Source organism: Barbatula barbatula (genome assembly GCF_947034865.1).
Source record: "Barbatula barbatula genome assembly, chromosome: 12".
Lineage (NCBI taxonomy): Eukaryota > Metazoa > Chordata > Actinopteri > Cypriniformes > Nemacheilidae > Barbatula > Barbatula barbatula.
In genome coordinates this window covers 9,133,612-9,147,910 of record NC_136775.1, presented here as the reverse complement: position 1 = coordinate 9,147,910, position 14,299 = coordinate 9,133,612, and the positions used below count along the sequence as shown (strand labels likewise).

Sequence of the window (14,299 nt, the reverse complement as noted above, 5' to 3'; positions counted from 1 at the left end):
ACTCTTGTAGCATGGCATTATGATGAAAAGAGTGAGGTCCGTGAGTTTAAGAAGTGTTTCCAGAACAATCTGGAATATATATATATATATACACAGTATATGACATACCTCTCTTAAAGGGACAGGTCACCCTCATGTCATTCCAAACCTGTATGACTTTTAGGCTTCAGCAGAACACAAAAGATATTTTGAAGAACGTAGGTAACCAAACATCATTGGCCTCCATTGATTTATATTATGGACAGAAAACCATTGGGACATTGCGCAAAAATCACTTTTGTTGTGTTCCACATCCTATTCAGGTTTTAAATGACATGAGGGTGAATAAATGAGGAAATAATCTTTATTTTTCGATGAACTAACCCATTAACATACTTGTCATCTCTCTCTCTCTCTCTCTCTCTCTCTCTCTCTCTCTCTCTAGACCAGGATCCTGTGCTGGTGATGGCCCTGCTGCTGGTTACAAGTCCTCAACAAATTTCCCAGATGAGACTCTCACTTTTATTAAGTCGTACCCACTAATGGACGAGGCCGTACCATCAGTCAACAACCGACCTTGCTTCACACGAACCACAAGCAGGCATGCACACAAGTACACAAGCACACAAGTATGCATGTTCCAGTAGAAGGTCATCTCCTCATTGAACACCTTCTGCATCTCTCCCAATCACTTCTATATCTCCTCTCTCCCAGTCCCGTTTTTTTTTTTTGCATATTTTTCTTAACATCTGCGTCTCTACAGAGGGATGGCAACAGTCGTCAATTCTGATGGATAAATAAACATTTATAGTTGCGATTTGTTTTGTTTACTAAAAAAACTCTTTATCTAGGTTTAAGCTGACCCAGATCGCAGTGGACACTGCAGCTGGTCCTTATAAAAACTACACGGTTCTGTTTCTGGGCTCGGAGAATGGGCGAGTTTTGAAGATTCTTGCCAGCACACACCCAAACTCCACATATAGCACCCAGGTCTTGGAGGACATAGATGTGTACAACCCTAGCAAGTGAGTTTAATAGTGAACATATACTTCTTTCAGACAATGTGTTGTGTGCAGATGCAGTAACAAAGTGGTTTTGCATGTTTGTACTAAAAGTAAAAATGATGTTTGATGTTTTATATGCCGCTCTGGGATTGTTTTTAAGATGTGATGAGCTGTTCAGTAGAATAATGGTAGAAATTGTTACGATAGCAGTTGTTTTGAAAGCCATTCAAATAGCCTTTGTGGCTGGCTTTGTTTACTCCAGGATATGCATGTGCATTAGGTGAACCAGATGAAAACTGTAGTTGTTTTATTGTGATTTCATCATCTATTCACCAGTATGCCATTCAAAACCTGTATTCTGCTGCAAAAGAAGATATTTTGAGAAATCACTTAGTGGTTTTGTGTCAATACAATAGAAGTCAGTGGTGTCCATTGTTTGGTTACCAACTTTCTTTAAAGGAAGGGTCTTTCGTTTCACACATACAAAACAATGACACATCCTCACTATTAATCAGTTCTTTTCTCAAACACTTCACCCCCATCGACAGGTCCCGGGCAAATATAAACATGTACACAAAGACAACCCTAGACTTAATGTCAGCTGAGGTGCTAGATCAGGACAGCAGAAACTCTTCTGCGGAAAATGGGGTGGATTTTAGGTGTGGTGCTTTAATTGAACTCCTGGGATCTCACCCGTGTTTGTGTTCTCGCTGTGTATCTGACAACCAACATCAACTCCAGCTGAGACTCACAAGTTCCACAACAAAACGTGAGCTCATCTCCATCTTGTGTGAAGAGAGTTAGAATTGCTCATTCTTTCCCCCAAAACCCCACCCATGGGCCCGTTGGCCTTAGGAAAGACATTTACATGGCACAGAGGATTAAAGTTTGATTATTACGGATACCTAGGAAGATGCCGGTCATTCATGCTTAAGGTTTGACCTTCTTCAATCAGCTTAATGGGATTGACTCATCCAAGTGGGACAAATATTGGATTTCTTTTTTTCTTGCGATTTCTTTGTTCTTCCATTAGAGTAAGAGACCCCCATCCTCCTTTAAAGGAATATACGCACCCTCATTGTTTCATTTCCCAATAACACTCAAATTAGGAAATTAGGATAGTAGAAGATAGTTTTATTTTTGGCAATATTTTAAAATAATCAGAACTGGAGCCCATCGAAAGATAGATAGAAGGATAACTTTCTGGACACCAAATATAAATGTAAGTTGTAGCCACTGGGGAGGTCAATGTGGCTCTTTTGTTCAATACAATGAATTACTAGCAGTAAGAGCACAAGGTCCAGACGTTTTCACAAACCTTATGTTTGCTTTACCATCAGTGACGAATCCCTTATGTCTGGGAGCGCAAGCATGAGTAGTAATTGTAGCCAATTGTGTTGGTGACACGCTTTGGCTTTTCAGAATGACTGGCGTGTTATTCTTCAAACTAATTATTCAGCCCTTAATATTCTGCTAAAACCATGTTCCACACCCATTCAATTTAATATGATAATTTTGATTGTTAGAATGTTGATTATGGTAATTTTTCTGTTTATTCAAATTGTTATGCTGAAAATGGTACGTGTTGTAAAAACATCAAATTGGAATGGAGGATTTTTATTAGGGTTCTAAGACGGCTGACATTTTTACATTTAGCAGATGCTTTTGACCAAAGCTAATTCCAAAAGTGAGGAAAACAAAAAAGCGATGAATCATATGAAAGGGGTAATATGGGTGCTATGATGTGTTTTAACAATGGTAAGAGACATGCCTGTGAGAAGAGAGAAAGAAATACAAGTAGTTTTAATTTATTTAGATTTAATATTAAAAGGAATTGTTCACCCAAAATAAAATATTCTCTCATCGTTAACTCACTTTCGAATTGTTTCAAAGGTGTTTACATTTCTTTGTTCTTATGAACATAGAGAAAGATATTCGGAAGACTGCTTGTAACCAAACAGTTCTTGGACCCCGTTGACCATAGTTGGAAAAAAATATTTTTTATTCTGTTGAACACAAAAGAAGATATTTGGAAGAATGTTAGACAGCAGGCAGTTCTGGGAGCACTTTTGACTACCATTGTAATTTTTCCTACTATGGTAGTCAGTGGGGTCCAAGAACTGTTCGGTTAAAAGCATTTGTCCAAATAGCTTTCTCTTTGTTCAATTATACAAAATGTTTGGAACCACTTGTCTCACTAGAGCGTTAGTAATTCATTACAGAGTCTTCATTTTCGGGTAAACTATGCCTTTAAAAGTGCACGTTCAGCATTTTCCCATCAAGTGTTCACACAAAAGATTTGTAGCTGTTTTTTTATTTTAAGTGATGCTGATCTGACAGATTTTGGAATATGATTTTTCCAGCAAGGAATGGTGAATGTGAATAAAAGAATGATTTTGTGCTCTTTGTGCATAGCAGGGTATATTAAGGGGGATTGGAGGTATAAGCATAGAGCTAGTGGTCATTTTGTACACGAGTAGGAATAACTTGAACTCGATTTGTGCAGCTCCTCACTATGTGTAACACATTTTGCATTATAATAACTAAATAACAAATTTCTCCTCAAATTCCTATTTCTCCCTAGGTGTAATGTGCAAGGTGAGGACCGGAGGATTCTGGGATTGGAGTTGGATAAGGACCATCACGCCCTCTTTGTGGCCTTTTCAAGCTGCGTAATCCGCGTTCCTCTCAGTCGTTGTTCTGATTATGGTGTCTGCAAAATGTGAGTTATTACGTAGATGCTCCGCGAACCCAGATTTCTCCACATTAGTCATGTATCAGATCATGCACTCAGTATGCAGGACATTTATAAAGGCTAAGACAAAAGAGACGTTTCAAACATGTATTAAAGATTGACTGGAAATAGCCTCATTGACAATGCAGTGCACCAGTTTAGTACTAAGAAAGCTTATAACAGTCGTGTAAGAGTCTTCTAAAAGTCCTGCATGATGCTTTAAATCTATTATGCATAAAGATCTCCATACAGTAAGTGCACTAAAACCGGTCTGTGTTTCCAAAGACATACATTCACAAATGCATTCATATTTCAACACAGATGCATTTTAGAGCGCACAAAAGCTTTAGTATTCAGCTTGCACATAAATGACGCCGAGATGGGCTGCTGTGGATGTGGACGTGTTTCCATCACATGCTAGACAGCATTCGGTACTCACACGCAAATTAGGGCCATCTGATTGGCCCCGGGCCAGCACGAACGATTCCTTTTTTTACCACGGCTGTATTATGAGCAAGCTGATAGACTGTGTTTCCTTTTAAAAAGATCTCCAAATCCTATCAGGGGATTTCAGTCTAGATTCCTTTCCAAAAACAATCCTGCCTGCTCAGTGATGTCGGATCCAGCCGTGTCTTAACTTTTTACCCATCTGTTCGCTCATGCAGCCTCAGCCTCTGAGGACAGGCTTGCTTGGTAATCTCTGGGGATGTTTGTGTGAAAACATCCCTTTTTTCTTGCCTTCTCTCTTCGGATTGTTTTCATGTCTAGTGAGCGCTGGCTGGTTTGTTTACATTGAAACACTTTTATTTATTAAAAAATAACTAAAGTTTCTTTTCATCCAAGAGTTTGTTCGTTTTAGTCTTAATGCAATTTTTTGTCTCATTTCTGCAAGAAATGTATATCATTTTCTAGTCTGACTCTGTTTCATTTAAAGTGATGGTTGACCCAAAAATGAAAATTCTGTCATCATTTATTTACCCTCTTGTCATTTCAAACCTGTGTGACTTTCTTCTGCAGAACACAAAATAAGATATTTCACACAGGTTTAAGTTGTACTATTTAGTTTTACTAGGTAACATGGCAAACATATAATTCAAGATTTATTTTTTAATCTGTGATTGAAATGTGAAAAGGTCTATAGCATAGACTGCATTTACACTCATATCCTGACTAGCTAGTATTCAAGCGCACATACATGTGAAGTGAAGGTCATCAAAGTGCAGAGGGGTTTGCTGCAGAGGTCCAGTGTTGGCAAGCGTACTCGTTCGGGGCAAGAAGGTTGCAGGTTTTTGGCATCGGAAGACCAATTGAGAATAAGGATAACATGCATGAAACAAGATCTGATTTGGGCCAGTTATTAAATAATTTGAAGTGGTTGACAGTGGTTTTCCAGCAAGGGAAACTAATGTGTGACAAGGAAAAATACAGCAGGAAATAGGAAGAGACCTCGCCCTTTCAATCCTATTTTACCTGTCTCTCTCCCCTTTTCTGTCTGTCTGTCTCTATTCTTTCTTTTTCTCTGGGTGGCTTGCCAGCTTAGCCATCTGAATCTCAGTTGGCCTCTGGCAAACACAACACACCTGTCAATCATGTTGCACAAACACACACCTGGCACCACAGCAGTAAGACACACTCTTTTTCTCTGTATTTTTCCCTCAATCTCACCGAGTCTCTGACCAGCGAGAGGCATTAATGCTTTGTTATGGAGATGGCGTGTCTGGCTGTCCCTTCCAGCATGTGACATATACTCAGAGGGGGGAAGGAAGGGGAAATAGAGGAGGGGGTGTTGGGGTAGAGAGACAGTGAGTTAGAAAAACACACACAATGTTTCCAGCACATGTGGTACGAGTTAACTCTGTGTGTGTGCGTTTTAGGAGCTGTTTGTCCTCGCGAGACCCATACTGCATCTGGCTGAGCGCAGGGAATTGTGCCACTGTGGCGCCGGGGCTAAAGTAAGTTAAACTGCATCACGCAACCTTCTATTAGTCTTGCCATAGTAAACATCCTATAGCACACTTTACAATTCATTACTGTGAAGAGACTGCACAACTTAAGACGCCTATATACAGACTGTATTCTTATAGGATGCATCACTGTTTAAAGGTCTCTCAAGTTACTCTAAACATCTTAAAAACATCTGGGAAACATCAGATGGCCATAAAATGTCTTGAGAATTTATTACCAAGCAGAGTTACAGAATTCTTGTGGAAATTCTTCACAATGGAGTGAATGACTTCATAGATAACCTTAAAATAATGTTACTGTATGTTCATATATAGTCATCTTGTCAGAGCAGTTTTAAAGTGATTCAATTTAGAATTATGATGTAAATTAGTAACATCCTCTTATAAAAGTTATACAATAAAATCTGGTTAAAAAAGCCCATTTACATCTTTGTCACACACACATTCACACACCACCGTCTGTTCTTAATTTACATCTGCTGCTTTGGTCCGACAGATATTTGTCAAAGATAAACCTTATTTAAAAGACAAGCAAAAGGGTCTGTTTACGAGACTCAAAAACTGTTACGAATGGCACATTAACATTTACAAATATTTGTCTAAGTTCTTCACAAATGTCTGCACTGCTCAACTCTATGTCCCTTAAAGCCTGTTTTTTATTGATATTTAGTCTTTTATAGCAGAGAACATATCTTTCTGCATATTTTTATGTATACAGCTACGGAAAAAATTAAGCGACCATTTTAATATTCAAAAACAGATTTTCTGAATTTACTATTTATAGGTATGTGTTTAGGTTAAATGATCAATGAACAATATTTCTCCCACATTTATAATAAAAATATTGTTTCTTTTTGCATTGATTTACAGAAAATGAAAACTGGAGAAACAGGTCAAAATAATCAGTTTTCATGTGTCTTGTCATGTTTTCAGTCTTTACCTTTGCTGTCGGAGGACTTAGTCAGTCCTGACTAATTCAACAGGCACCGAACTGAAATGGCCACATTACATCTAGAAATGCTGTTTAAATGAAATTTTGATGTGGTCTCTCACATTGTTTGCGCGGCTGTATGTTGCAGAGCATGATTTCTTGCTTACATTTAAATGAAAAGGTACATAGTGTAAGATGACCTTACCTTACCTTAATCACATACCTGTCCTTTGCAATAGAATACTGGTATCTGGAACATCACCGCTTTTGAAGTCATGTTGAATTTATGTTTTCATAAATCTACAACAGCATAGCATTTAAAGAAAGCAGTCATATAGAGTTATGGGTAAGGGTGTATCATCACTCCACAATGGTTAGAATCATGTCTTATAAAGATCCGTCCATAGAAGTGGACCCCATGCATCACAGGGTTAATGACGGCCTGTAAATTGTATTTTCATGGCTTGTTCCTTTAATACTGTTTTTCTGTGTCCTGGTCACGGTGTTAAATGGTTTTACGTTATAGCTACAACTTTGGCCATAAAACCAATATTTGTGGCAGCATGTGGTCCTTCTGTCTAGCAGTGAGTATGGATCGTTTTAAACAGAGATGTTAAGTTTTTGTGTCTTGAACTCATGAACGTTATTTAATGCATACTGTACATCAAATTTCCAGAGCACGGCAAACGAAATAGATGGAACTTGGGGAGGGTACTTATCATTGTCCCAGAAGAGCTTTGGTTTTACTCCAATGTTCAATTATTTGCTTCCAAGGCAAATCTTATGCCCTAGTCACGCATCTTTTGCTGTCAGATGCTATAAAGTGTTCTATAATCATATAGTGCATCGTAATAATTATGAAGAGATGTAGAATCTTGGCCTGAAGCTTGTTTTTTTCATGAAAACCAAGAAGCAACAGGACACTTACCAGTCAAGCGTGCCAGCAGATATCAGCATTAAAGGAACAGTTCACCCAAAAAGGAAAATGAAACCGTAGGAAGAATTGCTTTATAAATCTCTTTGTTCTGTTGAACACAAAATAAGATTTTGAAGAATGCAGGAAAGCAAAAAATTCTGAGGCACTTTTGTTTACTATGGTAGTCAATGGTGGTCAAGAACTGTTTGGTTAAAAGCATTCTTCCAAATTTCTTTTCTCTGTGTTCATCCGAGCAAAGATACTCGATTTCTTTCATTTTTGGGTGAACTGTCCCTTTATTTTACACAAATTAAGACGTATTTACAGTGTAGCTAAAATCGTCAGTTTCAGTCTTATCATTCAGTGGATTTCCAGGAGTCATTGTGCACATGTTACTTCATATAATAAAAGAAATGTAATTGATTGCTTTACGTGCTGGTCAGGCTGTACCTTCCTTTGAGCGTGATGGCTGCAATGTGGAACAGATATTTTGCCGTTAATGAAAAGTCAAGACTGGAAAGTGTCGGAACAGGTAACAAGACGTGGCACAATAGGTTTGCAGGAGCACTACAGCAGCAGAGCACACAGTGTGTTTAAATGCTAATCTGCTTCTAATGAAATACTGCTAGACAGAAAAGGTGACATGAGAGAAAGGAGGCCAATAGATGTACTTTGGTAATAGTTTGACTTTCTCATTTTAGAACAGTTATGCAACTTCTCGCACAGTGCGCTGTGCAAAGCAGGGTTGGAGAATACGAAAAATCTCTTTATTATCTGGTGGGAGATTTTCCTTTCTGTGTTCCCCTTTTCCCCATTCACTCACTCCAGGGGCAATTTAATCTCCACAGGATGAGAGAGAGAGTGTGCGTTTGTGCTAATGTGTGTTTGTGTGTGTGTGTGTGTGTGTGTGTGTGTGTGTGTGTGTGTGTGTGTGTGTGTGTGTGTGTGTGTGTGTGTGTGTGTGTGTGTGTGTGTGTGTGTGTGTGTGTGTGTGTGTGTGTGTGTGTGTGTGTGTGTGTGTGTGTGTTGGCCAATTCAGGTATAATGAAAAGCATGCGTCTAAGAGCCATATTGATGTTCAGATATTATGCACCTGCGAGATCCCAATTTACCACTTTATGCCGGAGACTTTTTTTATCTTGTCCTTCCATTTATCCTTCAGTATGAGATGAAGTCATCTCTTTGTCTCTCTCACAGACACACAGCCTCTTTCTTGCTCTCTCTCTCCACTCAGGTTAATGGAAATAAGGACTCTAAATCATGTCAGGTAGAGAGGACTGATTCGCAGATAGATTGAATATGCATGGCAGGACGAGGCAAGAGAGAGGCAGGTGTCGTGGCAGGGCTGAAATGGGTTGTCATTATATGATAAGTTATGTGTGTGTGTGAACGTGCATGTTTTATTTAAAAGAAGTCACAGTTGTACCCTTTGCTCCACAGTTGAACCAAACATCTTGTGTCCTCTCTGATTGTCTAAATGGACTTAGATTGATTTGATTTAGCTATAGCTCGAACGTTTAGTGTTTCAGAACAATGTTTACCGGTGGTTTTTGCCTTTTGGATCCCACAGCTCTAAGCACAAGTAGACCTTGAGCAACACTTAACCAGAAATGTGTTCCTTTCAAATCTCATTAGAATGCAAAGTAACAGAGACTTACCAACATAGATTTACTAAACTTGCACGCAATTCACTTGAAGAAACTATCATGATTATTAGTTGTTTTGGTCTTATAAGTAAAGTCTAAGCCTCCAAAGGTTAAAGTTGACCCAATATGAACACTTTTTATTGTTATTACTTTACTCTTATGTGAACACAAAACAAACTTTTTGTCAGATTATTAGTTACTGATACACAGTCCTTACTCACCTTCATTGTGCTGAAAAAAAAGTTTAAACGTTTTTTTCTTCAAATTTGTTGTATTTCTATAAATGTACAGATTTGGAACGACACAAGGGTGGGTAAACTAATCCTCTAAATACCCACCATGATACACTGGTTGGGAATCACTGTTGTACGAAACAAGAGGCTTTCAGTGATCTTAGCGCTTTGAGAATGATGGTTTTGGACGTTCAGGTACAGAAATGCGTGCTCCATTAGACCACATTCCCTGATCTAATCACGTCTCCATGGTAACACTGAGAGAAAGCGAAAAGCGGCAGAACATGTTGTGCATCTGGGTGTGAGATGTCACTCAGGTGCTCAACAGTGAGCAACAGTGACACCCTCGTTTCTGTGATGCCCAGAGCAGCAGAACATTGCGGTCGGTGAGCGACGTGTCGTTGTGGTTACGGTGTTAGGCAGTATGACTCTGCGACATCTTACTAAGCGTATTTGCTTGAATTTGTTTTGCTGAATGAAGACATTATTTATTGCACTTGAATGAGTAAACGAGCTTGTAGCTCTTTTCAGAGATCTTACTTGCGCATTACACATTATTTCAGTGTTTTCCAACCTTTTTTGTTATGTGTACCCCGCTGCACGATCAGTAAAAGTAGACCTTTTTATCAATGCTAAATCATGAATAAATGACATCTGTAATTTGTTTAATACAGTACAGTACGCTTTGAAAAGCAACATTATGCACTTACAAAACACATGCAGAGTACTTTTTCCAAAAGAGCTGCTATTTCTTTACATCATTTATAGAAAATGCTAAATTTTGTATAATTTATATATATATTATTTGTATATTATTTGTATGTATAACCAGTCTAACAACTTATTACGAATAATGGCAAATTGAATGTTTGGAAATATAAACTAATATTTCCCACTGACACAATATAGGTAAAGATGGAAATTAGTGACTTTAAACCATTTATTGGGTTTTGTTCAACTTGGGAATTATCTTCACTTTTTGAAGATGTTCAAAACTTGGGAATTATGTTGAACTTCAACTTAATGTTCAACTTGGGAATTATCTTCACTTTTTATTCATATGTTTTTTAAAGATTTTTAAAAATGTTGCATGTGTGTTCCAGTTTGATTTAGTTTGAACTGTTCGAGAACTCCTTAAGAAAAGAAATGTATTAAAAAGAATACATGGGATATTAATATATTAATAACTGTGAAATTTGTAGTGAATACAGTTTATTCTTCTTATATTTTATACCCAGATTCCCTGAAACACTGTGGTTTGCCTTTTTGCCAAATAAGTTTGTCCTATAAATACCTTACGTTTACGGTTTTGTTACATACACCATATTTTACTGGTTAAATCAAACCTGGGGAGTGTTTAAAGCTAATATCGTGCAAATATGCTCTCCGTACAATACTTTTGGTCACTACTGTATATACAGTAAATTAATAAACATGGTTGTCATGGTATAGAAGACGCCTGCCCTTCCATATCACACACTCAAGCTTCAAGCAGCTTGTAACGTGTTATTTCCATTTACAGTTGCTCAGAGAGGCAACAACAGGCCGATGACAGCAGAACTAATTAGAAGGATCATTCAAGGAGACGTGCACAAAAGAATGATTGTCACTCGCTTGTTCGATCTCACTCCCTCTCTTACTCATCTTTCTTCTGTCCTCTCTGCTTCTGTCTCTGTCACAGGTCTGGATTTGAACAGTATGTCGAGAGTGGAAATCATCAATACCCAGACAGCTGTCATGGTGAGTTCCAGACAGTCCTAGCCGACTCGCTCTCAGAGGTCATAACCCATCCACACCATTATTACAGCCCCGCACATTCCTGATTCTTGTTACTGAACAGCTTCCCTACTGTTCTGAAGAGCTCTAGAACACTAGAACCTTATTGAGAAGAATCTGGCGAAAAGTGTCGGGAACGTTTCTGTGTCGTATGTCACCCTATAATGATAATAAAATGTTTTGCATAAAGAAAATGAGCCGCCTGAGCATCCTCTCCCATTAATATACGTGCAATGAAAAAAAGTGTTTATGTATTGTGAACACATAATGTACGATAATATATTTGTTGTACTAAATCTGAGCAGTATTGCTCCAATGACAGTTGAAGAAATGTGAAAAATGTTATAATTGTGAATTAATTAATACAGTATAAACACAATTGTAATTATGGTCCTTTAATCAAATGTTCTTTTTTTTTAGATGTCTTGGCCACGACCCGCAAACAGAACCCTGCTGTGGACTCAGCATATGGTCAGTGTACCAAATGACTACCATGTGTTTTAATTTTATGCCATCTTTTTTTTGTAAATAATCACCCTCGACCAGTCCTATTCATAGTCATATTCTTGTTCATTTCAAGGCAAAAAACTCATGACCAGCCATTACTTTCAACAATGGGCACAGATTGCTATTATTATTGTCACATTCTGTGGCTAGCGTCTTGGTATGAACATAACAGCATATCATTTTAATATGCGACAGTTTCCCTTTTCTCTCTCTCACACGAACACATAAAACTTCACTCTGTCCCGCTCTGACCTCTGAGCAGCCATTTCTATGACTTCTACCGAGGTGCATCCCTGATCAATAGCCTGCATTACACAAATGACTGGCAGTGAGGCTTCAGGCGGAAGCTCTGGAGCGCACACAGAAATGGCCTGCAGGACACGACTCAGACTGTGCCAGTGAGCTTTGAGCGAGACCTTTGAAGGAACAATGCTCTGACAAATTAATTTTCTCACTGAGTGGATGTGTGATAATATGTCTGTGTGTGTGTGTGTGTTGAAGGGAGGGGGGGTGTTGTGATAGACAGTGCACGTGCATCTGCGTATGAAAGAGAGACAGCATATGTACGTGTTTTGGAGAGAGAAAGTGGGAGCTTGCACGTGGTGTGTGTGTTGGAGGGTGAAAGACCGAGTTGCAGGGTTTGATTCGCTTCTTTGTGTGAGGAATATATTACATTTCAGACAGTCATATGCTAACGTTAGCTGACAGCTGGTGTGTGTGGAGTCTGGTTGTGTTTCGAAAGCGTGCCAGTGGATACAGAATGATCGAGGTCAGAGAATCGCATACAGCTATTTTACAACACACAGTACACTCGTGCAAACACGATGGAGAAATTTTTAATGTATGGTTGCTGGATTAGTCTCTTTGGGTTATTAGCACAGATGAGTTTCAGTAAACAATAGCATTTTCTAGTCACCTGATTGGTTTTAATCCCTAACTAATGAACCAGTGGCGTTGTTAAAATACAACTGCTTATGGAGCTAAAATAATAAAGGCGTGAATAATCTGGCGACTTCCTAAATTCCTATTATTTACATATTGTGAAAGTGACCTATTTGTCAGTTATCGTGACCCATAACCGAAATGTGACCTCTGCATTTAACCCATCCAGTGAGTAGTGAACACACGCACTGCAAGTCATAAACACACACACCCGGAGCAGTGGCCAGCTATCACTGCAGCGCACGGTTGAGCAAACGGTGCCTTGCTCAAGGGCACGTCACTCGCTACCAGCTGGCCCTGACAATCTAACTGGTGACCTTCTGGTTACGAGTCCTACTCTAACCAATAGGCCACATCTACCCCACAAGTACTAAACCAAAGTAGGCTACTGCCCCACCATATTAAAAAGAGAAAGATGAGAAAGAGGTCAAAGATGGTGCCAGAGGGAGAAAGATCAAGAGTCAATTCGAGAGATTGGAGATTAAAGTGAAAGTTCACCCAAAATGAAAATTCTTTCATAATTTTCTCCTCTTTGTCATTTCAAACCTGTATGACTTTATTTTTTCTGCAGATCACGAAATATGATTTTTATAGAATGAATAACTGCAGTACCCATTGACTTGCACTGGTTTTGTATCCATACAATAGAAGTCAATGGGTACTGTCGTTGTTCGGATACCAACATTCTTCAAAATATGTTCTTTTGTCTTAACGGTTTGAACTGCCAAGAGTGTGAGTAAATCATGAGAGACATTTCATTTTGAGGTGAACCATCCCTTTAAGGAAGTAAGGAGAATCGAAACGAAATGAAAAGACAAGTGTTCATCATTTCATTAGCCTGTAGTGTTGTTGTTGAAGAATTGACAGTACGGGCGTGCGGGACGCTGGATGGCGTTTCGCCTCGCCGCCGTCTTTCTGCGTGCGGTTCGTATGGTGTGAAAGAGCACACAGTGGGTGCACGGATTCAATGAGCTTCCCCACAGATTAATTCAGTTTGTGTCTGAAGGCACCAGAGCTCGTCTTCAAGCCACTGTAAATGACACAGCAGCGCACCGTCCTTCTCTTTTCGCCTCACGCTGAGACGAAGCCTCCCACGACACCGTGGCACAATAATTAGAACTCTACCTGCTTTCGCAAGGAGTCATTATGTCCTCAGAACTCGACTCTCTCGCTTTCTCTCTTCCCACTGTGCGATAAAGCCATCCCATTGTGAAAGGCAGACAAAAAGTCCCACAATGCACCACTGTTTTCCGACAGCTCTTTTCTTCCGGCACCCTTAAAATAGAAAGGAAATGGAACGATAATAAAAGCCTCCCCTGTGCCAGCCCTCGGCTTCCCCATCAGGCGGGCACCGTGTGGTTGGGATGGCAGGCTGACAGCCTTTATTTAGAGGCGGACGATGGGCTCATCGCTTGGCCGGGGCAACCGGCTGGTGCTGATGAGCGCTGTGTGCCGCTACATTAAGCATTAGTCCTGTGATGGAGCTTTTCACAACAGCTCAAGGACAGGGAGCCGTTCATGTACAGAACTTTTCAAGGTCGTTGATAATTAAAATCGGACAGGAGGAAAGGAAAATCTCTGTATCTGTCTCGCAAGGATATCCTTAGTCTCTGGTCTGCAAGTAGATATAGGATCAGCACTTTGTGGAGGACAGATGGAAGAAATGA

The 14,299-nt window shown here is 39.4% G+C and overlaps 1 protein-coding gene across 4 annotated transcripts in view; it reads left to right on the top strand.

Moving 5' to 3' along the window:
* Positions 1-14,299, top strand: part of sema6cb (semaphorin 6Cb) — a 109,919-nt gene that overhangs the window by 82,396 nt on the left and 13,224 nt on the right. For all 4 annotated transcript variants that reach the window (XM_079469678.1, XM_079469676.1, XM_079469679.1 and 1 more), the window contains 6 exons: positions 425-580; positions 831-1,004; positions 3,568-3,705; positions 5,592-5,669; positions 11,089-11,147; positions 11,604-11,654. In XM_079469678.1, coding sequence (XP_079325804.1) covers positions 425-580; positions 831-1,004; positions 3,568-3,705; positions 5,592-5,669; positions 11,089-11,147; positions 11,604-11,654 — 656 coding nt within the window. The remainder of the gene's footprint in view (positions 1-424; positions 581-830; positions 1,005-3,567; positions 3,706-5,591; positions 5,670-11,088; positions 11,148-11,603; positions 11,655-14,299) is intronic.